The 26,004-nt window shown below is 42.9% G+C and overlaps 1 protein-coding gene across 4 annotated transcripts in view; it reads right to left on the bottom strand.

The window, feature by feature from the left end:
* pde4d (phosphodiesterase 4D, cAMP-specific) overlaps positions 1 to 26,004 on the bottom strand; it is a gene marked incomplete at its 5' end in the record, with an annotated part of 203,430 nt that overhangs the window by 20,109 nt on the left and 157,317 nt on the right. For all 4 annotated transcript variants that reach the window (XM_080765029.1, XM_080765032.1, XM_080765030.1 and 1 more), the window contains 5 exons: positions 2,705 to 2,817; positions 7,879 to 7,928; positions 8,377 to 8,450; positions 8,574 to 8,610; positions 13,405 to 13,596. In XM_080765029.1, coding sequence (XP_080621155.1) covers positions 2,705 to 2,817; positions 7,879 to 7,928; positions 8,377 to 8,450; positions 8,574 to 8,610; positions 13,405 to 13,596 — 466 coding nt within the window. The remainder of the gene's footprint in view (positions 1 to 2,704; positions 2,818 to 7,878; positions 7,929 to 8,376; positions 8,451 to 8,573; positions 8,611 to 13,404; positions 13,597 to 26,004) is intronic.

Genomic DNA, 26,004 nt, shown 5'->3' with positions numbered 1-26,004 from the left:
TATTTATTTATTTTTCTCAAGGTGTTCTTAATGTATTGTATGCTTATGTGTAGTCTATTGTATATATATATGTATGTAGGTATGTCTTGTTGTTTGTAGAAAAACCAATAAAAACAATTTAATAATAATAATAATATGTAAACGAGCAAATCAGCAAACCAATCACAGGCAACAGGCATTCTGATTGGCCAGTATGAGATGATGCATGATGATGTATAATGATAAGAGCTGATAATTCCGCTAAATATGATGTAAATTAAACATCAAAACATTAAACGCCATTGACATTGAAGGGAAAACTTACGTCATATGTAAACGAGCAAATCAGCTAACAAATCACGCTTGACCAATAAGGGACCACCTTATGTAATATATGTAGCAATGTCAAATGTCACAAACATAAATTGATGTACAGTACTATGACAAGAGCGCCCCTCATTTCAAAGGTGTGATTTTTTCGGGGCTCTAGCCCCTCCTATACTCAGCTTTCCGGGTTTGTGTAAACCCTATGGTGTAAACACAAACATTGGTTTGTGATTTGCTGATCACCCCGTAGCGATGATTTGATTGGCTGATCACCCCATAGCGATGATTTGATTGGCTGATCACCCCATAGCGATGATTTGATTGGCTGATCACCACATAGCGATGATTTGATTGGCAAAATACACAAAGTGAGGGCAGAAAAGTGAGGACGCAAATTGTGATTGGCCAGAATGAGATGATGTATGATGATAAGAGTGCCCCTCACTTCACACGGGTGTGATTTTTAAGTATAAAAATATTGAATATGTCAGTAATTCTTTTATATATTTCAGTTATTAGTCACATATGTGCCCTGTGCAGCAGGCAAACAGAAATGTATTCTTTATTCATATGTTACAGTGTTCAATGCCAATAACACAATTAAATGTGTTAATCGCAATTATTTGTGCAGTTTTTTACGTGTCTTATGAGTACTTCATTAAACACCCTGGAGTCGTTTTTATGTGCAATGGTGTATTAACTTAACCAATGAAATAAACAGTAATATAGTGACATCACACTATCAGCCCCTCCCCCTTTATCATACAACTACAGCTGTGGGTGTGGCTTCAGTTCAGATGGATCACCACTCATCACCACCCACCATGGCAAACCAGGTATACTTAATGAACTGGTGGGCGTGTCCACATAAAAGCATGATTTAAACAAATACTGTGCACTTTTTGGAACAAGTTCTTCCTCCTTATATTATAATAATACCTGATGATCATGTTTTAGGGTCCGTGGGGCTGACACGCTCTGCACATTCAAGACAAGGTTGAAAACCTTTCTCTACGACAAAGCCTATGGCCAGACTTGTCTCCGGGTCTAGCTGGATACCATGGTCGTACATTGTTGTGTGGGTTTGTCTCCCAGCAGTACTTGTAATATACACTATATAGGCTCCAGTAAGGCCTGCCACTAATCCAGCATCCGGGGAATCTCTCCCCGGAGTCTCTTTTCGTCCTCCCCGTCGCAGTTCTGTGGACCTCTAATATTAACCCCCAACTGACTGCCGAGTGTGACCGTGGATCAGGCCTCTTCATGGAGCCCACCAGAAGTGTGACCTGGACCCGGCCTCACAGAGCTCGACCTGGACCAGATGTGGACCAGACCCCTCCACGGAGCCCACCTGCCTATTCTCTGTCTTTTCTCTCTGTCTATCTCTCTCTCTCTCCCTCTACCCCCCCCGACACGGTCGAGGCAGATGGCCGCCCACCCTAGAGTCGGGTTCTGCCTGACGTTTCTTCCTAAAGGGGAGTTTTTCGTTACCATTGTCGCAATGTTGCTTGCTCTGGGTGGATCTTTGTTGGTTGTAAAGTGTCTTGAGACAACTTGTTGTGATTTGACACTATAATAAAATTGAATTGAATTGAATTGAATAGGGTAAAAAAAAATCGTGTCGCTTTTTATTACAGTATAGATTGGGGTACCACCAGAGATATATATAAAAAATAAAAATAAATGAAATGAAAAAGGTTGAGAATCACTGGTGTAGATGATTAAAGAATAACTTGAGAGAGGGAGGGAGGAGGAGCAGTCTACAGACAGAGAGCCGGCATCTACCATCCACGAGAGCCCATGGATACAAATCAACCTTGTTGAATAGGTACTGTTTGCAAATGAAAATAAACTACATCAATTATGGCTAATGTGTTAATGCTGACAAAACAGATATTAAATATGCATTTCTAATAGACGTGTCATGATGGTTCAGCATTGCCAACCATATCACTGCAAGGTTGCCGGTTTGATTCCTGAACAGGAAGCTGTTTTGCATGTCATCTTCTACTTAGTAGGACAAAGCAGGGGTAGTTAGTAGGCGATACTATCTACCCCAGCTTTGTATATAGTGTGTGTGTGTGTGTGTGTGTGTGTGTGTGTGTGTGTGTGTGTGTGTGTGTGTGTGTGTGTGTGTGTGTGTGTGTGTGTGTGTGTGTGTGTGTGTGTGTGTGTGTGTTGTTATTGTGTTATTAAAAGACAAACCAATTCCAGCTGTCCCCGAGTGATATAACACGCAACTTTTCTAGGTCTCAAATACAGACAAACATTTAGCAGGGAACGTATTGGTCTGAGATAAAGTGTCCCGGTAACTCCTGTTAACATCATTAACCACACAGCAAGGCATCACAGTGCATCTTTGGTAGCCGCAAGTTGTAAATAATAATGAGATAATTACCTTATTGGAGGCCATCTCGCTGACCGAGTGTCTGGTTTGCAGTGTCTCCAGCTGGTCCAGGCACCAGTCCAGCTCCTCCAGGGTCTCCGTGGCCAGTTTCTGGTAGGCCTCCTCTGGGGGGACGAGACAGGAGGGTAGGGGGTCAGTAAGGGCCCGCTTCAGAGGGCTAGTGGATGGTCCAGGCCCTGGGTCCCCCACCCCACATACGGCTAAGCTGGGATACCCCGAATAGACGCATGGGTGACTCTTCATACTGGACAGGAGGGGCCAGTTCTGGGGCCTGTGAGGAGGGCCTCAGCACTCACAGGCAGGCTGTGTCAAGCCTCACAAATCCGGAAGCCCAGTCACCCCAGTCCCTGTCACAGTAAAGTTCAGACAATCCTAGTAGAAGCAGTGGTGGTTCAGAGGTGGCAACCAGGCTCCTTAAATCAGCTCTGAAAGTCGCAAATGTTATAGGCTGTTGAATGTAACCTCTGTGAAAACCCCAGCAGTGAGAGAGAACAGCTTAGCTTCAGCAGACATGAAAAAGATCAGGGGCAGAAATCACCATGCACCTAAACACACTCATTGTCTCTCAGCACACACATCGCACCTTTCTTAGCCATCTAGGCGTCTAAACTTTTAAGTCCATAGTCCATGAGACGCAATTCCAGTCATGTAGCAGGATGAAGAGCAGTCTGCTTAGCAGGCCCACGTCTGCCATTGGAGGAATGGAGGGAAGAGGGAGAGAGGAAAGGTAAAGAGGAAAAGAGGATCCAGTTCAGAGAGGCAGAGAACCAGTCCGGGTTCATCTCAATGCTGTCCGGGAAAGGAACAAAGACCAGATCGGTCGTAGCATCCTGACGTAGTGGCCGGATACGTGCTCATCTTGCACACACACAAAAAACATACACGCAGGCACATAAACACACACTCATACATGTCAGCTAACCGTAACACATCATCACTAGTATCTCCTTAACCCATGCTGCCGTTGAAAAGATCCATGCTATCCCAGGGAGCAGACAGGTCCGGTGTGTGTGTGTGTGTGTGTGTGTGTGTGTGTGTGTGTGTGTGTGTGTGTGTGTGTGTGTGTGTGTGTGTGTGATGTTAGAGAGTGTTTCCTATAGATGCTGTGTGTACAGGGGGCTGGGCTGCTGTTGCTTCGGCGTCCCTGGTAGCCAAACGTGCTGCTCTCCCCGAGCTGTACCTAAAGCCTGAGAGGACTGCACTGTGGATGAGGAAGCGACAGTGGCAAAAGATGGACCGGACTTCACTGGAGCGAGGGAAAAGAGCGGAGCTGGAGCCAGTGCAGGGAGAGCCCTTTTTTCAGCCCAAGTCTGTATAATGGTGTTATTATATACTGTATGTACATCAGCATACAAATACACAGAGACAGCGAGATACAGGGGAATTAGGGGAATCTGGGGGAAATAGTGATATGCCTGGATGCCAATGATAAAAATGATATAATAGTCTTTTCGTTTTTATAATTATTTTTATTTTAGTGATGACATTACATTTTGCATGAGAGACATGGCTCTCTCTCAAAGTCAAGAAACAAAAATAGAAAATGTCACCTTGTCAGAAGCCAATTAATATTGATGTCTTGCCTAATTTGGGACAGCAAGGGCTTTTAATGCCATGTGATCAGGGAGGGGGATCACTTTGGCTGTAACTCAATTACGCAGGCAGAGGAAACCATGGCAAATTAAAATGCAAGGGGAGGCTAGAATGACCCTCCAGATTTCACACACAGCATGCATAGTATTTGCTGTGTAGCTTCCAGGCTCTTCCTGTGCTTGTGGAAAACAGGCAGCCCTATACAACACGTACGTCATGACTTCATGTGGGTTTTGTTGTTACTAAACTAAGCTGGCTATACAGTAGGTGGTCGCTGCTGGGACATAATTCTTAACCGCTTTCAACCTGACGTCACTATTTTGGGCATGGTATTATGGGCTAAAGTTTGCTCTATTCATTAGGGTTAACTTACGGGTACAATGAAGTATACCGTTTAAAGGTTTTCTTGTTCAGGTTAAAAACTACAGAAGGGCACAAACCTTGCTAGCACATGTGATGTGTGTTAGTTTTAGGTTTGCCAATGTGCAAGCATTGACAATACTGTTGGTTACTGTTGTTTCGACTAGACTTTTTCAGAGTGGCGGGTGTCCGAAATGGGGGTGTTTTGAATTGGGGGTGTATTCAAAGTGGCGGGGCTTCGGAATGCCGATCTGTTCCCAAACTCCCTTACTGTCGAAGCTTGCCCACTGACACACCCATATCTCTGGACAAAACTTAATTTAACACACCCATTATTCATTAACCACATCTGTGTTGATTACTAGTCTGCAATGTGTTTTGACCCTGCTCTAGTGTTTAACCTGAACCAGAAAACAAAACAAAAATCTACAAAATCAGTTTAGGATTTAATTTACAAGTGGTTATAATGCACAATAGGATACATTTCCGTCTTCCCTTGGGATCAACAAAGGTCTATATATCTTTAAAATACTTTCAAGAGTTGAAATGGACTGTAATTGCAGGACTAGATGTTTAAATATAATTTATTGCACTGCATCAGAGAAACCGCTTAAAAACGTCTAATTTCCTATGGTTAGCTATCTCTACTTTCTCTCCTTCCCTCTTTCTCTTACTCTCCTTCCACTACACCCCCCCCCCCATTCCCACCATCCTTGTTCACATCCTTCTTCCTCCTTCTATGTCTGTCCCCCTTTTCTTTCTCTCAACCAGCCTTTCTTTCTCTCTCTCCCTCCCTCTGCTGTTCTCTCTCTGGGTCTCTCTCTCTCTCCCTCCCTCTGCTGTTCTCTCTCTGGGTCTCTCTCTCCCTGGTGTGGTGTCAGTGGCTGGGGTGCTACTCTCTCTGACAGCAACTGCACTGACGTCAATGACATTCTTCTCATGCTTAGTGCGACATCAGACACCGGGCGCTCACAGAGGCCACTCTGCTGCACAGACGCAAGGCTGCAGCGAAACCGTGGACCGGAACAACTCAGCACTGGACTGGGATAGGGAAGGGTGATGGAGGGAGGGAGAAGGAAGATAGGACAGTGAGCAAAGAAGTAGAAACCGAGGGGCAGAGAGAGAGAAAGGAAAATAAAAGCTACACTATGAAGCCTGGCCAGTCACAAGCTGGTTATTAGCATGTACTATGGTATGGCATATTGTAATGGCGTGTTAGTGCCATGTAATTTATTGGACAATTTATTTGTATTCTGTGTTGCAGGACAACATTGGAAAGGGTTTTTATTACGCTTTTAGCCTAAAAGTTTTAGGTGTATATCCTGGGTTTATTGAAAAGTGTTTTGAGCAGCATGAGAAACAATACTGTACAATCTATCATTTAGCCAGCTGTCCTCTTAAAAACACCATATGTTCCTTTATCTATCTGTAACTGTGAGAGCATACACATGTAACCAAGTGGACCCTTATGGGTCAATTTGGTTACATTTGTATTCAGTCAGAGTTAGGGCTGCACCGATGTATCGGCCACATATCGGTATCGGACGATATTTGCTGTTATCTGTCAATAACGGTATCGGCAAATAAATCTGACATTAATCGATGGCAGTAGCTGATATTTATCTGTTGTTGATAAGCATACATTTTGCGTTGGCTATGTTGGTGTGTTGGTTATTCCGCAGCCTGCAAAGCTGTAGATTCTGAACAGTTATTTCTTGTATTGAAGATGTATTTGTTTCCCTGGCACAAAAGGGGGAAATAAAAACAACAAAAACTAAATAAACAAATCTCGTAAATTGTTATTTTAAACATCTGTATCGGCAAAGAAATGCCATATCGGTGCATCCCTAGTGCACCGATATATGTATCCGAGACTTGATTGATTGCGATCCCGGGTACGGTTGGGCGATCCACTCCCGGGAACGGTGCGCATCATTCACACTACCACAACATCTGCAAAGTGGTCCCGAGCGCACACCCGGGACCATAGTGTGAATCGCCCCTGAGACCCTCTGCCAGTCTGATGCTGGAACCTCAGCTAGCAAGCATGTCTGTCTCTGTGTCTCATTACCTCAGGTCAAAGGGCATTGGACTCGTTCTATTTTTAGATCACTCCTAAAATAACTTTATTGATCTTGTCAATACATCCATGACAGATGACAGACAAATGAACTGACTGACTGTGGAGAGGGAAAGAGAACAAGAGAAATGTAGATGTGAGTTTGAAGCGGGAGCAGACCGGCTCTACAATTCTACCACTGACTGATTTAGAGCTGCTATTAATTAAGCTGCCTTTATTGTCTTTCTCAGAAGGACAGCACAGTGCAAGCCTCAGTGAGGCTCTGCATTATGACTGTTCAGTGCACTCACTCATCCCTGTGGCTGTGACTCATGAGTCATGACTGCTGCCAGGTGATGGCTGGGGCCACAGTGGCTGTGCAGTGCGCACCGTATGTTCTATATTGTGTAATGTCATCCATTCTCTGTACGTCAGGTTATCTGTCTTGGACGGCTATGTAACAGGCAGCCTCTCTCTCTCTCTCTCTCTCTCCCTCTCTCTCTCTCTCTCCCTCTCTCTCTGTGAGAGATATTCACTTTTCACTCAATCCACACCCAGATAATAACAGGATGGCAACAGCGTGGAATGTCTGAAACACTTGTGAGCTGTCACTTGCGTAGCATACACACAACTGGTTGCGAGATATCCGTTTGTTTTTGTCAGGGAAGCTTGAACGCAAGACGCTGACAGACTGACCCGCTGACTGATGGACTGACGCGCCAACTCACTTTGACTGACCGACGCATACAGACTTATGTACAGAGATACAGACAGCCAAACCTCACAAGAACGTCGACGATGGCCCTTCCTGCACTGATATAAATGACATACTGTTATCCAGTCATTTAACAAGCCTTTCAGCAGAGTCAAGTTTCCCACGGTCATGCAACACAGCACACCACCACAATAGGAGACACACCCACTCTCAGATTATTGCAATTTATCTGCTGATTTAATGCTGCTGTTCTCTCTACTATTCTCCTGAATGGTATAATTATCATGGGCACCACTAGGGTTGATGTAGTGAATCATATCTTTGCTAAATATGTTGGCTGTATTTGCATTCTGATTGTGTTTCATGTCATGTTCATGTACTGTACTTTGGCTCCCCCCAAAGGATAATCATAATAATTGTAGACTGCTGCCTACATACCTGTGAAGGTGGTCTTGGTGATAGGAGGTGGATTACACATGGGCGATCTCCTGGTATGGGGAAAAACAAACACAATGATGCATCCTCTGTCCAAAACTATTCAACTTGTTATTCATAACCTCTTCGTCAACACACTTCAAGTAGTAGCAGCATTGTCCATCAATCTTCCCTCATCACATACATTCTGATTTCAACTTTAAGGAGGCATGGACGCATGGTGGATGGCTGCCACCTTTACAGAGCTGACTGCTGCTGTTGTAGTACCAACTAAGAACAGCAGAGGGCAAAGAGTGCCAGTCAGCACACCAAAATATGGTACAGCATGTAAATTATGGAAGTATAGGCCATTGATGTAGCAGCGCATCATAATGTATAATTCAAATAGATGGTGAGATCATATTGTAATACACAAATTGCAGATCATTGAAATGATCTGATGATAAAAACCACAGCTTTTTATTCCTGTAAAAAGAAAATCATATAATGAAACAAACTTACTTGGATACTCTCTCTTGTTGTATATTGGTTAATGCGCCAAAGTTGTTCCTTACAGTTCTCAAACTGGCAAGGACCTGATGGGGGAACAAGACAGAGATTAACATGAAGTCATTTGGGTTTCCATAAAACACAATGGCAAACACTCCAGTGTAATGCAGTTATCAAGACGACATGTCAAATTGTCACAAAACCCTTACCTGTGCAAATGGCGTTACAATCATATCGTCACCATGTCTAAGAGAGAGAGAGGCAGACAGAGAGTTAGAAGTTAGCTCTAGAAAAACTAGATCTAGAGCCTAGGCCTTTATTGCCATTTTACCACGAAAAGACTCATCATGTCAGATTAAGATGAGTGTCTTAGACAGACAGCGACATGTCTACTCTACACAACAGCAACCAGCTGAGCCCCAATTGCCCTGACTGACAGCCAAATTCATAAGCTATAAAATATATGTTTCAATAAAACAGACTGGGCTCAACCATCTATTCTATAGAGGGTATATTCGTAAAGTGCATATGCATAAAGTGTGTGGCGAATCAAGTGGCAAAGTGAGTTTAACATTGTGTAACATCGTTTAATGCAATCAGATAGGACTTTTCTGTTGTATGGGCTGTCAAGGCCAGAAAGTAGTGCCACTCAGTACTTAGTTCCAGCATAATTTGATGATGAAGTCAAATGCATACCCTCTATATACTCAGTAAACTAATACTCATACCCTCTATATACTCAGTAAACTAATACATACCCTCTATATACTCAGTAAACTAATACTCATACCCTCTATATACTCAGTAAACGAATACATACCCTCTATATACTCAGTAAACTAATACTCATACCCTCTATATACTCAGTAAACTAATACTCATACCCTCTATATACTCAGTAAACTAATACATACCCTCTATATACTCAGTAAACTAATACTCATACCCTCTATATACTCAGTAAACTAATACTCATACCCTCTATATACTCAGTAAACTAATACATACCCTCTATATACTCAGTAAACTAATACTCATACCCTCTATATACTCAGTAAACGAATACATACCCTCTATATACTCAGTAAACTAATACTCATACCCTCTATATACTCAGTAAACTAATACTCATACCCTCTATATACTCAGTAAACTAATACATACCCTCTATATACTCAGTAAACTAATACTCATACCCTCTATATACTCAGTAAACTAATACATACCCTCTATATACTTAGTAAACTAATACTCATACCCTCTATATACTCAGTAAACTAATACATACCCTCTATATACTCAGTAAACTAATACTCATACCCTCTATATACTCAGTAAACTAACACTCATACCCTCTATATACTCAGTAAACTAATACATACCCTCTATATACTCAGTAAACTAATACATACCCTCTATATACTCAGTAAACTAATACATACCCTCTATATACTCAGTAAACTAATACATACCCTCTATATACTCAGTAAACTAATACATACCCTCTATATACTCAGTAAACTAATACTCATACCCTCTATATACTCAGTAAACTAATACTCATACCCTCTATATACTCAGTAAACTAATACTCATACCCTCTATATACTCAGTAAACTAATACATACCCTCTATATACTCAGTAAACTAATAACATACCCTCTATATAACTTGTGAGCTTGTAGATCTGTTACTGTTGGAAAATATTCTCCAGCAGAACAGGGATCAAGGTCACGGTCAAGTTCAAGTGTATTTATATGTCCCAAGCTGGGCAATTCATTTTACAGCAGATAATAAAGCTACTACAACAACAACAACAACAATAACAGACATATGTACGGTATACATTATTATGTAGGTTAAAGTGGTCAATGTATTTATTAGTGGACAGGTCTCAGTACAGAATATGCCTACTAGTTCCCCTTACATTCCTGTAAAGCTGCCTCTAACTTGCATTTGAACTCATTGTTCTGAGTACTCTGCACCCCCACCCTGCTTTCTGCTCAACCAGCCAATCACATTCCAGCCATCCATTTTCGTCCTGTTATTTTTTTTCCTACAGACAGTGCATCTCTGACGTAGTATGAGATAATACGTTTCAGAGAAATGTTCCTTTGTATCCCTATGGGACACGTTCCCTTGAATTCTTTTGCCAGTGAATTATTCCCTTTCACACAATCATGAATTTGCTTATTCTCATGAAATTGTTTGGGTCTATTACTCTGAATCTCCTACTGGGAATAATTTTGAATATCCCTTTCATGTCTATTTGTGTTTTGTGCTTTAGGTCAGTGTTTCCCAAACAATGGGTCGTGACCCTAATCTGCTTTTATTGGTCGCAACTTGCGAGTAATCCTGTTTCTAACCTTTACTAAATGTTTTTTAAATGTAAAATGTTTATCCCAATTTTCCCCCAAATATTTTATCTATAAATATATACATACAAACCATCTAATAACAAAAATTGCTCACAACGCATCCCAAATGCCTCATCCTGTGAGCTCATATCAGTTATTAAAACAAAATCTGTTATTTTTAATTTACGATTTTACACATTTCTTTCACCCAGTGTCATCTAATGTAATCCTGGGCGCTACACTCCCTCTGCCAACCTGGGGAGAGCAACGGACTGACCTCATGCTTCCTTCTATGCATCCAGTCCAAGCTGCTTCTTATCACCTGACAGGGAGGAGTTTCCCCGGTTGGACGTAGCATGTGGAAGGAACATGTTATTCCAACCAGTTCCTTTCCCCTCTATCAGGCGTCCCGGCTAGCCAGGGGGAGGCAGTTTAGAGACAAGGATTACTGCAAGTTTAGTTCAGGTACCTACCCTAGGGGACACGGGGATAACATGTAAACTCCACACAGAAAGGCCCTTTTGCCAACCCCACCTAGGGTATGGTGGGACTGATGACGCGGAGGAGAGAACACACCCCCAGCTTCCCCAGCGGGAATCAAACCCAGGACCCGCTTCTAGCTGTGAGGCGAGATCGCTTCTGACTGCTCCACCGTACCCATATATTTTCACTATTTTTTAAATAGGGCCATTATTAGTTTATTGATTCACTATTTTATTTGTATAATCAAACTGGAAACATGCCGTTTCTGTATCAGTATATGGCATGGGTTTTCAACAGGTGGTCCGTGAAGGTATTGCATGTGGTCCCTGGCCATGCATTTAGTATGTTTTTTATCGACCACTAATTGGGAAACGAACTAGTTCATTAAGTGACCTGGTGATGTATGATGACATCAATGTCAGTTACTGGGAAGTCGGATGTCAAGAACTTCCACAGAAAGGGAGTTTGAATTTCACGGGAAAGTGAACCGGATTGACTGGTTGAGTCTATTAGGAAATGTCAAATGTGCCCATATAATCATGCAATCGCATGTGTCTGCTATCTATGAGTTTAATATGCAAGGTTAAGAGAACAGAGTAAGGGCAACCATGGGAAAGGAATAGCTCCGGACGACTAGCATATGCCAGTTAAATTACTGACTGTTAAGGGCTTGATTTAATTTTATATTAATTTTAATATCCCCTCACCCAACTCAACAGTGGTTGATTCTTAGTCAGGGTGGTGGTCCCCAGGTTGATTATTAGTCAGCGTGGTGGTCCCTGGTTCATAATCAGTTGAAAATCCCTGGTATATGGCATAACTGGTTCATAATCAGTTGAAAACCCCTGGTATATGGCATAACTGGAAATGGGGCAAGTGGTAACAAATCATTGTTGCAAGTGCATAGCGGGTGAGGTCACGGCAGGGTCATTTGTCTAACACTGTAAATCAGTAGACAGGAAGTGTAAGATTACTCCAGGATTTTCTTCATCCTTTTCCTTGTTTGTCTTTCCTTCAAACCGAAGAGATGCTCTGTTTTCAGTCAATAATGCTACTTCCTCCAGGTAACTGGATAGCCATCATAGTATGGGAAATGTGGAATGTGTTATCGATGGAATACAGACGTCCTTCCCTGATAAATACCCACTCCTTTTGTCTTCATCGGTATTGGACTTCTTTTACGTGAGTGTGACACTAAAGCTGTAATATGTGCCAAAAATAGACTTTGTATTGTGAGTTTGCAGATCGGTCATTTTCGGCACGGGACGATCTTCGTATGAATCAGTCTTTAAAAACCCCAACACATTTATGAATCTCAGAAGGCTCATGCCCGACTACATGACACCTTGCACAGTCTTTATGAGTTTTATGGACCAAAGTGACTATGGAGCAATGACCGAAGCCTGACTCAATCCAAAAATGGACATGTGGTTGTGGGTATGTTGTGGGTATGACCTTGTTTATGCTGAGGGACACAACTAAAATTAGAGTCCCCTCACACTGTGACACCTCACAATCAGTTGTCAGTCATGCAGTCTGCCAGTTATGACCACAGAGGCCAGTGAGATGTATGGCTGAATGTTCTGGTTGTAGGAGATCATGTGCATCACACTATCATCCACTCACTTAGAATAATTATAGAAATAGGCCCTGAATGGTCCTGACATTTTTTTTACTGACATCAATATTAAGTGGCTTCTGTAGATGCTGCTCGGGCAGGTATCAGTACCAAGAACAAGGAAGAAGGGAGAGAAATAAAATACTAGTAAAAATCACAGAAATACTGAAAATGGACACTGATACTGAGCTGAGGAGAGACTAAACAATACTGAGTAGGATAGAAGACGAACTGAAGTTCAGCTTGAAAATGACAACAAGCCAGACATTGGCAGAAAGTCAACCTCTGTGCTATTCTTCATCCGGCATGGAATTAACCACATGAACGCTAAAGTCCCTATTCTGGGGCACTCATCGAAAATAGCTGATTGTGTTGTGACATGTTGTGAGCTTGTAGATCGGATATTTTCTGTGCAGATAAGTGTAGAGGGGGAAAAGAAGTGGACCTAGTAGTAAACCATATTCACACAGTGGCCATGTTGGCATTTTGCATTGAATAACTTCATGGCAAGATGGCCGCCGGCCGTGCAAATATGGACTATGGCTGGAGGTCACTTTAAAGCGCACTGTGTCATCCACTCACATGTCACTGGCTATGGAGGAATTTCGGGACATGGACTTGGGCGAGAGGTCATAGTCGCTGTCAGAACGGTAGAGGAAGGACTCTCTCCGTTGGCTGTGGACAAAGTTGGCCTGCAGGATGAGGCCGGATCCTGGGCTGGCCATGGGGTCCAGCGGGCTGCGCCCCGATGACGTGCCATTGTCCACATCAAAACTATATTCAGAGAGAAAGAGAGATAGCAGACAACAGGGAGGGAGAAAACAAAATGAGATTTCATAGTAAACAGTCTTAAAGAAATCTTCAGCGTTACACTGAACTAAGTTCTAAAAAATAAAAACAAAATAAAGGCTTTATTAGAAGTTCCTATTAGAACCACACCAGAGAGTGAGCATCTAGATATAACCTCATTGCATTCTATCTCACAACTCAAGTTTATATATATTTCTTACAAGAGAGGAACAGAGAGAGAGAGAGAAGTAGTGAGGCTTCTGAGAGGTCAGCTTTGCTAGCCAAGAGACACATGTCCAGCTGCCGCACAGCTGGACACGACACAACACAGACATCCATGGGCTGGGTCAACAGCTGCTATGAAAGAAGGATTTTTACACCGAGGTTCGCCAAACACTTATCTCCCTCAAAAATGTTGATGTTACAACCCCTGGCTATCACAGGTCCGAGGTCAACAGATGCAAGCTCTGCTGATTGTAGTATAAACACAGCTATAGAGAAACATTAGAAGTGGGAATGAATGCATGAATACAGAATATTGCATGATCTCATTATCCCTTCAAAACAGGAACATTATTAATTCATAGTTGGACACACAAGACAGTCTATATGTTTCGCTCAACTAGAGAATGAGCACAATCTCAGAGCTTCCGTTGCTGAAACTAATAATAGTTCAAAGAAACTGCAGTGCAGGACGAATCCACCGTCTTTACGGTGGGCCTTCATATTGACGCAGTGACCCGTGTTTGTTAGAGAGCATTTTTGCTATTCAAGCAACTACCAGTACCTTGCATTATGATTTAGAAGGCCTCACATCTGCCTATCAGTAGGCAGAGATTTCATCTGGCGGCAACGCAATAATAAGTTAATAATTGTAACCGCATGCAGGTCGCAGTTACTATGAAAACGTACATTTCCCGTCAGTTAGTTAGTTAGTTAGTTAGTAGCCTCGGAAACCCAGTCGTTTTAGTTAGTTAGTCACCCCCGGGCATGGTCATGCCTCGTGACATCACATGACATCATCAGGGATGGAGATCCATCTCCATACTGTATATGGAGCTGACCATATGGAGCTGACCTGTTCTGACGTTTCATATGTTGGTCCTTCCCCATCCTATCTCTTCGATGTCTCCCTTTTGACTGATACCTGTCTATTTAAACTCCTGCCCCAAAGTTATTAGGGCAGCCGGCGCAAACTAGAGTTCTCAACAGGCCCGAAAATGAAGGCCTGGCCCTACTTGGGCCCTCATCAAACCCTGTACACTCAAGACACTGCCCCCGCTGCCACACTCTGATCTCCATATATGGAGCTGACCTATTCTGACATTCCATATGTTGATCTGACCTCATCAAACTCTGTACACTCAAGACACACTCAATATATGGCCAGTACAGAATTCATTCCATATGTTGATCTGACCCCCCATGCCAAAGCACCAGCGCTCGCCCACTAGTCTGCTGTCGCCCTCAAGCGTAATACTGATAATACTGGAATGGTTATAGATTCAAGAATATAATAATACAAAATTCAATCATGCAATGTGATGACCACAGATGATTTGGGAGCTTGTAGATCAGCTATTTTTGCTACCTTTGTGTAACACTAGTGTGATAAAGTAATTTACAGAAAAACATAAAAAGTTAAAACGTTCAAATATGGGGTTTAAAAAGAGGTTTCTGCCAGACAGCAACGATGTGCAGTACGTGTGCGGCTTGCAAAACAGATCTGGTTCCACAATCATGCTGCTTAAATACAAATCACATGATACACTGGCTGATCAGCTGGTTTGGCTTTATTATAATTATTCATAGAAATAAATATGAGCGCTGCTGCAATGTAAATTCCGATGTTTTGTTTCCAGTCTGCACCTGCGTGTCTGTGTAAGGCTACAATGTCTGGTCTACGTATATTGGACTTTAGGCTATAAGACTGTAACATCATGTTTATCCTATAGTCATGACATAAATGTCATGTAGCGAGTCACGTACTACCATGTGTTATCCACGTTGAAACAATCAACAAACCTCAACAGCCAACAATAGTACAATACTCTTTGTCTTGTCACATTCCACCTCAATGGACAGAACGGACAGGGCACCGGGTTTGTCATGATCACACAAACGCACCGCACACCCATGCTGAAGCACTGCATGGGCCACTGGGAATGCCCTCTCTGTCTCTCTGTCAACAAACAGCCCTTGTGATGTCACCGTGAGCTCCTTAGTGTCACCCAGGTGATCCTCCCCAGGTGTTGACTAACAAACACCCTCCGCTGGGGATGTCTGCCTCTTCACCATGGCTTTATCAAACAATCCCATAATCCCGCCTGGTTTATGGTGATGGGCAGGGGATGGCTGTGGGGGCCTTGGGGTTGGGTGGGCAGAGGAGAGAGCATTGTGTACTGATTACTGAATTTGGTGAATTTGACTTGAGGTGAACTGGGGATGATGTGTCCTTCGTCATCATCATCATCCTTCTCATCCTCCTCACCAAGGGAACAGCCGCAGGGAATAATCCTATCACATCTTTGATTGAGCTGGTACGAGACACCTTAGTAATCTGCATGTGTGTGTGTGTGTGTGTGTGTGTGTGTGTGTGTGTGTGTGTGTGTGTGTGTGTGTGTGTGTGTGTGTGTGTGTGTGACTGTGTGACCGTGTGCGTGCGTGCGTGTGCGACCCAAGGCTGGATAGGGGATGGGTGGGGGTAACTGTGTACTCCATGAACTTAACAGAACTCCAGCATGGCTGGATAATTGGAGTGGGGGGAGCTGGGGGGAGTGGGGGGAGCTGCATGTTTTGTAGTCTTTGCTGTACTTTCACTGCAATGCGTGACCCCATACTCAAACACGCCGACCGTAGTAATTCGGCAAAAAAAGCAGATCTACAGTACTATAGCTCACAAGTTCAACTGTGAGCTTCAAGATCCGGCTATTGTAAATGTCTTGCACCTCATTTTGCTGAGTGTGTAACTGATTGCAGTGTCTTGTTTGTCTTTTGTGAGATTCTAACCGGAAGAAGTGATTATGCTGGCTTTTCTCCCCCCAAGGGCCATATCACACACACAACCATCTATTATGGATGGGGTCTCTTTCCCTCTAACCAGTCTTTCTCTCTCACGTGAGGTGCACGCACGCACGCACGCACGCACGCACACACACACGCACACACGTGCACACACACACACACACACACACACACACACACACACACACAGTATACAGTACTTGTGAAACTATACACCGGTGCAGTCTTCTCCCTCCAGCAGGGTTTCTACAGGACATTCACAGCTGCCATCTATCCGTGTCGAGAAAGAAGAGAAAAGAGAACGCCGCTGGGGCCCATCTACACCCTGGGGCCCATCTACACCCAACATGATTATAACTATAAGAGAACACCGCTGGGGCCCATCTACACCCTGGGGCCCATCTACACCCAACATGATTATAACTAAGAGAACACCGCTGGGGCCCATCTACACCCTGGGGCCCATCTACACCCTGGGGCCCATCTACACCCAACATGATTATAACTAAGAGAACACCGCTGGGGCCCATCTACACCCTGGGGCCCATCTACACCCTGGGGCCCATCTACACCCAACATGATTATAACTATAAGAACACCGCTGGGGCCCATCTACACCCTGGGGCCCATCTACACCCAACATGATTATAACTATAAGAGAACACAGCTGGGGCCCATCTACACCCTGGGGCCCATCTACACCCAACATGATTATAACTATAAGAACACCGCTGGGGCCCATCTACACCCTGGGGCCCATCTACACCCAACATGATTATAACTATAAGAACACCGCTGGGGCCCATCTACACCCTGGGGCCCATCTACACCCAACATGATTATAACTATAAGGTTAATTGTGTCAGTATCCATACTGATGTTGACGTAATTGTTGTGGTGTGGACTACTTGAGTTAGAACAATTGTTTTTTTAAACAATGTACTTACAATAACAGTTTCTGTGCTTTGTCATTTTGATACAGCACATCGGTAAGTAGTATGAACAGCATTCTACAGTGCACTCTGCATGTACTGTAGTATGCACACAGCATCCTATAGTACAGTACAATGTACTGTAGTATGCACACAGCATCCTATAGTACAGTACAATGTACTGTAGTATGCACACAGCATCCTATAGTACAGTACAATGTACTGTAGTATGCACACAGCATCCTATAGTACAGTACAATGTACTGTAGTATGCACACAGCATCCTATAGTACAGTACAATGTACTGTAGTATGCACACAGCATCCTATAGTACAGTACAATGTACTGTAGTATGCACACAGCATCCTATAGTACAGTACAATGTACTGTAGTATGCACACAGCATCCTATAGTACAGTACAATGTACTGTAGTATGCACACAGCATCCTATAGTACAGTACATCCTATAGTACTGTACATGTACAAAAAAAATGAAAATAAACATATATCGATATCAGTATCGGCTATCGGCTAAATTGTTATTTTAAACATTGGTATCGGCCAATCATTTTCATATCAGTGCATCCCTAGTACATACTGTAAGCAGTATGAATGGCATTCAGTATTACCGTAACTACTGTAATGTACTGTACCATTCCACAGTGTACTGTAACTACTGTAATGTACTATACCATTCCACAGTGTACTGTATGGTGTATGAACAGCATTCTATAGTACATACTATAAGGTACGTGATACGATCAAAACTGGACAAAACCCCCCATATGACCAAACTCCTAGTTAGTATCACTCAATAAAGCTATAAGCAATGATAATACCGAATAGGTTGGAATTCAACTGGAATATTTCATTTATAAGCAGTTTCTACACGGAAACATTACTCAAAATTGCATGGGAGACCTAATGAAAATTAAAAGACAGTATATACAGTATACAAAAGGTAGCAGAAGTTACACAAATGCTCCAGAAAACAAATTATTTTAACTTTGGAACCGCAGTCTTAACACACACAGGATATACCAGGCATATTTTCCACAACAAATAAGCGGGCAAATGTTGGGCTATCGCTCCGTGATCTTCCAGACGGGCATGGGTGAATGGGTCTGACCTTTGTCAAGGAATGGGATAGCTTGGCCCTTTGCCTAATGACTGAGTGAAGCAAAACATATTATCCTATCTCGCACTACTTCTGTGTCCTTCATTCAACACACACACACACGCGCACGCGCACGCGCACGCACACGCACACACACACACACACACACACACACACACACACACACACACACACACACACACACACACACACACACACACACACACACACACACACACACTTCTCCCTCACCAATCCCTCTTTCTCCGAGGTTAACGAAGCCTGTTCAATGTACTGTATTTAGGCTACATGTTTTGTTCCTGCCTCGACTGCACAAAAAAGTTGTAAAAGAGGTGGTATCAATTAAAGGTTTCTTTCCAACTTAAGCCACTTTTCTCTTCAAGTATAACAGATAAACCATTTTCTTCACCTGTTCACATCCACTGTGGATGAAATAACACCCACACCCACACACGGCACCACTCATAAGCACTTAGTTCAAGTATAGCTACCCTGGTCTCTTATTCTCCACCTGTTCTGTGCTATAAGCACATACAGTACCCTACGTGTGTGTTATGTGTGAGTGAGAGATACAAATGAGCTAAACATAACACCTTCCATATGTTAAGCAAGTGACTCATTACCACATGTTCTCTGACGTCACCACCAACACCATTTAGCTCATTCCCTGACATGTACTGTAACTCAGAACACACATACACATAACCACACATAGATCAGATATCCATGAACACATCCAACACACCCTCAACCATATGATTATCCTTGTATTCACACACAGCTATATAGCCATGTGAAACCATGCTTTTGTCTGACTGAATGCATTCTTGACACTGGCCTTTCATGAGTAAAGCCCCAGCGGGAGTGATCTCAAACGTCACCTCCCTCATTACTATGCCGCTGGAATATGCAATGTAGAGTTTAACCCATTCTGACCTGAGATCAGATTCTGTAAATGTCTTCTACATCCTGACAGTTTTCTGAAAAAGCTATGTTTCTATGTCAGTCGTAACACCAAAAGGGGTTCCCGCCCAAAATGGGTTTTAAACAAACACAAAAGTATAAAACATGTGTGAAATATCGGGGTAGGTATGCCGTAAAGATAAAATCCAAAAGGGAAGTTTCATGGTGATAACAATTTAATATAGGTATGGTTTTGGCCCACTCAATTCATAATTAACTTTCCAATTTTGGAGCTCTGGCTCATGGACTAAGAACCAAAAAGAACTGAACCGGTGGGAACCAACCGGTGGAAAAGGGGCCTGACAGGTGGAGTCACAGGGGAGGTATGGTGAACAACATACAGTAGATATAAACGTAGAGCGAGACAAAAAGAGACCAAACCCACAATAAGGGAGTCATCCACAGACATGGCCCAATTGGCGAGAAAGAAAGAATTTGTTAGCATTGGGACAGGAGGCGGGAAGCTCTTTGAAGGTCCTCCAGAACTCTCATCTGCTCAACATCGTTGTGTGAACAGAGAATTCATGTGAAGTCAGTTATAAGTCTCCCACTGTCCTCCCAGCCCAGGTCGCACAGAGTTTGAAAACTTTCTTTCTTTTCCAGCTGTCTGGATTACAATAAAAAAGAAAAAATAGAAGGCAGGGGATATACTGTACAGCATATGGCATTTTTAAGATAAAATGACCTCTCATCTCATCCATTTCAGAGTCACAGTAATCTGCTCTGAATTAAAACAATATTGACTAAAGTCATGAGTCAAAGTTGCTTAAGCGTACAGTTTATATTATCTTTGGAATAATTCAATCTTCCATTTGCTAGATTAGCCTCCATACGGTGAGCGTTTGGAAATTAAGTTCAAAATTAACCACTTAAAACTATACAGTACTTCACTGACCGGAAGACTAGACCCACTCATTTGTTCCTTCCACACAAAATATCTTATTTAAATCTCTTTAAATAGCTAATCTACAGGCTGATAGATCTGCTATTTTCGCTGAATGTTCTCCCCCAGAATAGGGACATTAGGGTTTGTGTGTTTACATTAAATCCATGCTAAGTCCCACAAGGGCAGAGCTTCCTGAATATGTTTTAGAACAATAATTTTGGAATTATGGGTCACCAGGGGAAAAACTGATTAATTAGTATTACTGTACACTCTCAGAGTCTCAAAGTTATAGTAACAGTTTCCTGTGACTTTAAGTTGTAGGACATCTCTGGGTTACAAATCAGGGCGCTCGCCCGCGCGCACACACACACACACACACACACACACACACACACACACACACACACACACACACACACACACACACACACACACACACACACACACACACACACACACACACACACACACACACACACACACACACACACACACACACACACACCTAGCCCAGTTAGATCAATGACTAATTTATTCTCAGCATGGGGTCATCTCAGCAATTACAAAAACCCAGTGAGATCTGTGGAGACGTTTGGCAAGGAGAGGGCAGACCTCAACAACGTCTTCAGTAAACACAGCGCTGCTGAAGACAGTGAGCCATTGTTTAAACAATGTGGCCGGATTTATCACTTGTGGGCAAGAAAAAAAAAGAAAATATTTTTTTTTCTTACCAGCTGCTTCTCAAATTATTTACAAATAGGGCCTTAAATAGTTTTTCCACTAAGACACGTTTTAACACAGCAACGTGCAGACATGAGGTCTATAGCTACCACATGAGCAGACGTGAGGTCTACCATAGGGACAGACATGAGGTCTACCATAGGGACAGATATGAGGTCTACCACATGAGCAGACGTGAGGTCTACCATAGGGACAGACATGAGGTCTACCACATGAACAGACATGAGGTCTACCCATAGACTGTAAAAAATACGGACAAAGCGTTCCGCGGGTCTAACATGAATGTAAAATGAAGCCTGTAAGTCCTTGCAATGGAAGTCGCCATCTTTCCCACTGGCCCATTGGCTGGCCTAGACAACGAGGCGGGACTTCCCCCCTTCTTCTTCGTTGGTTTTTATTTTGACTCGAGTGGGTGGGGGATCCCGTTCATAGACTGTAACGGTAGCCACGCCCCTCAGAACATGCGCGACTTTATGGTCATTTTTTTTTATAAATGGGACCATAATTTTCCAAAAAGAATATTATGACATTAGAAAGAAAGAAGAAAAAGTATTCATGACCATGTTTATTAAGGTAATACAGTCTAGGTGAAGTTGGGCCCAAATACATGGACTTCTATGGGGCTATGGGTTTTTTTGAGCCCAATGATAGCGCCACAACAGGCCATTATATGAACTTTCATTTCCTTAGTGGCTTCACAAAATATCCGTCTGACTGCCCCCCTGGGTCTACCATAGGGACAGACATGAGGTCTACCACTGCATGAACAGACATGAGGTCTACCATAGATACAGACATGAGGTCTACCTGCACATGAACAGATATGAGGTCTACCACATGAACAGATATGAGGTCTACCATAGATACAGACATGAGGTCTACCACATGAACAGACATGAGGTCTACCATAGGGACAGACATGAGGTCTACCATAGATACAGACATGAGGTCTACCACATGAACAGACATGAGGTCTACCATAGGGACAGACATGAGGTCTACCATAGATAAAGACATGAGGTCTACCATAGGGACAGACATGAGGGACAGACATGAGGTCTACCATAGGGACAGACATGGAAGGAAGAGACATTTATTACAAAAAGGGAGAGGTGTAGTGACTATAGGTGCACTATGTAAAGAGGATGAGAACAGACAGGTGTTGAGACAGACAGAGGGAAGCTGACACGACACTGGATTTATTTTAGAAAGCTCTGACGACAGCGGGGAGCTTTCAGAGGGGGACAGGACAAGGAGACACTGTGTGTGTACTGTCTATTTAACCTTGACTGTGAAGCGTGAGAACCTAAATGAATATGAATGTGTGTACTGTGTGCACACACATGCATGCGTGCGTATGTGTGTGTGTGTGTGTGTGTGGCCACTGTGGGGGGGGGGTTAACCTTGCCAGGATCTCAAGACCAAACAACCCATAACCCGGGAGAGACTGCTCCCGGGCTGCTAATGCTAGACTGCTAATGCTGTTCGAATCCTGATCCCAATGACCTTTGCTGCGTGTCACTCCCCATCTTTCTCTCCCCATTTTCCTGTTAGTCTACTGTATCTATCAATGAAGCCAAAGTAATGATGATAGACAGAATGGAACAAATGGTGACAAACTGGTATGACAGCAAATCAGTGCAAGTTTAATGACAAACAGGTCATGGGACAGTGTGATGTCCCTGTAACTTAGCAGTCCAGTTTTTTAAGTTTGCGTATTATGTGTAGCCACTACCCACTTTCACATAGACATCAGCTGCTCCGATAAAACCAGAGCAAATCGGAATGACATTTGTGTTTTCCATGCCTCGCTGTAATTGGATGGCTGTGACAAAGTGCTCTCCAAAACTAATATTGAATCTGAGAAGAGATGCTCCAGACCATTTCTAGTACAGAAATAAGTATGTGTTCTCAGTCGAGATGACTGTTTAACCGCTCCAGTCCAGAAACGTTCTGCGTTACGAGCTTTTATATATCTGCTATTCATGAAACATTTCAACTTAATTGATATTTTTTTTTACATTTTCATGTTTCATGTATGGCCTAAATTCGGATGCTAGGGTTGATGTGGTCAAACAAGGCAGGCAGTTTGTGGATCATGACATAGGCTATAGTGACAGCAGTGTCACATTAGCAGACATACTGTAGATGACTGTCATAGGGTAGAAGGCAGCATACCCGGTTTAAACAGAGGCAGCCCGGTTCCTCATGGAAGCACACACAACACACCAGAGCTATTCCAAGCCTGGTCAGGAGGAACACAATATGTTCAGCATAAGATCGTGATTGTTATTGGCACCATGTCTTTAAATTGTTTGCGTCAAGGATTAATGTATGTTTTAATGTATGTTTTATGTCTTAAATTATGGCTGGCGATTTTGAAAGGCAACACATTTTTACGGCAGTGTTGAGTTTATTACATTTCCAATGCATCACAACGTGTCAAAAAATCTTCCCAATCAAGGCCCAAAATTCAATTCAAATCAAATCCAAACAAACACTGTAGGGAATCTCACACTGGTCTGCTCACTGCTTCACCGCCATCCATACTCCACCACCATCTCTCTCTCTCTCTCTCTCTCTGCGATGTGAAAGTCACTGACAAGTCAGGTATGAGCAATGTGAAATCCTTTATCATTGTCAGGATTCTGCCTCAGTGCCTTCTGGAACCGAGGCTCAAAGAAAACTCAGTCAAGCTTGAGAGACATAGAAAAGGTGTCCATGGCAATATATCCATGTCACATAAGTTCACGTGGGTCACAAAGATAAGGCAAATCGCCAGTGTTTCGCACACACGCACGCACATGGGGGTGCATACTTAGTTTAGACTAGTCATTGGTTAGACATGGGCCGCACACGCACACATACACACACACATACACACACACACACACACACTATGGATTTTTACTGTTAAGCGTAAGGTTAGATAGCCTGCAACTTTCAGAGAACTTGCCTGGTGATGACCTGTCTGACAAAAAGCAGACGCCTCACCCCGTCCGTTCCCTACTTCTGTAAGCTGCACTACATCTCGCCATCGCGTGTCATCACATCTATACTGTCAAAGGAAGGCAAATGTGCGATGGATCGGTGCAATTTCTCACAAACATCTCCTCCCCCCGGCCTGTTCCATAGCTCTCTCCCTACTACACAATTCGGAGGGTTTATCCGCTTTCAAGCTGTCATTATAGGTGATCTCTCCCTCCCAAAATTCCAAAAATATCACCCACGTGCAAACACGTACGCTTGTACAGTAGACACTTTACTGTTGTCTCTTTCTTTACTGTGCTAAGACAGAGGGACCTCCCCCAGCCAGGAGGGGAAACATTATTCTGCCCAACTTATTTCTCACAGAAAAATAACACGTCTTCGAACCAAAACCTACATAATGCTAGCACACCAAAGGCCACACTGTATATAATGTAAATCTGCAACAGCCCACAAGGGTATAAAACAAATTGAGACAAAATTAGCACATATAACTGTATGTTGCTATATTGTTTGTAGGCAATTGAAGATGTAAAATACATTTTACTAGAGTGATAAACAGAGGCAGGATGTTTTGTTAAAATAAAAAATTCTATCATATTCTCAGTATTAAACGTGACATTCCGCGTAGCAACTCTCAACCCGATAGTTTCGACTAGACTGGTTCTCAAACCTTTTTGACTCAGGGAAAATAACTTTTTCATCCATGGCACCTCTGAATTACACTGTTAAGTTTTGGAATCTTATGTCATATTACGGTATGTAAATGTGCAAATCTTTCCCCCTAAGGAAAACTTAGAGAATATAAGTTTACAACTTTCCATGATAGGACAGACTGAAAATAACTTGAATACGTTTAACCACCCTAGCATCACTATTCTGGGGGAACACTCACCAAAAAAGCTGATCTACAAGCTCACAACGCGGCACAACACATGACGCGTTGTGAGCTTTTATTGGTGAAGAGATTTGGTGCAGATGGATGCAACTCAGGTGTGTTTTATTAAGTCTAGACGGTTTATGTGTTTTAAACTGAAGTGATATTGATGAATTCCAAACAATATCAAAGTATTGGCACCGCTGGACTTGCGTCATGGCACCCACTCTTAGAAACCCTGGTTTAGAGGAGCAACAGCGTCACTACTGTGCGTAGCTCTCTCTGTCTCATGGTGTTCCAAATCCAAGAGTGCCATTCAGTTAAACGAACAATCGAACATATAAGGTTCAAGGTTCAAGGTTTCTTGGACCCCAAGAACCCGCCCTAACTAGTGCAAAAGAGGAAGAACATCACTTCATAACCTTCGACCCCTACCCTGTCTGCCCTCTGCAAGGACTCTGTTAAGGAGTGTGATTGACAGAGGGACAAAGGAATGCTTGTACCTATTAAATTTGCACGCATGGACCTCATACCTCCTACCTCATGGCATTAGCCGATACTCAGGGTATAGTACATGGGAGGGGTCTTAACCTGTCCAATGGTGGCCTGCTCAAAGATGACCTGAGGGGTGATCGGAGGTGTAGACATACCCATGATCTTCCCTGACATTTTGGCTAATCTAAGGATCTCAGATTTGTATTTTACAGTTAGGTTTCCAAACCAACTGGTGATACCATACCTAAGAATTGACTCTACACTAGCTCTATAGCCATATTTATATACTCAGTTGTCACATACTGAAAATAGCTACATCTACAAGCTAACAGGTTGCACAAGTTGTGA

This window comes from Protomyctophum bolini (genome assembly GCF_963924005.1).
Source record: "Protomyctophum bolini genome assembly, chromosome: 6".
Taxonomy (NCBI): Eukaryota; Metazoa; Chordata; class Actinopteri; order Myctophiformes; family Myctophidae; genus Protomyctophum; species Protomyctophum bolini.
The sequence above is the reverse complement of the archived record's forward strand: the minus strand, read 5'-3'. Positions and strand labels throughout refer to the sequence as shown.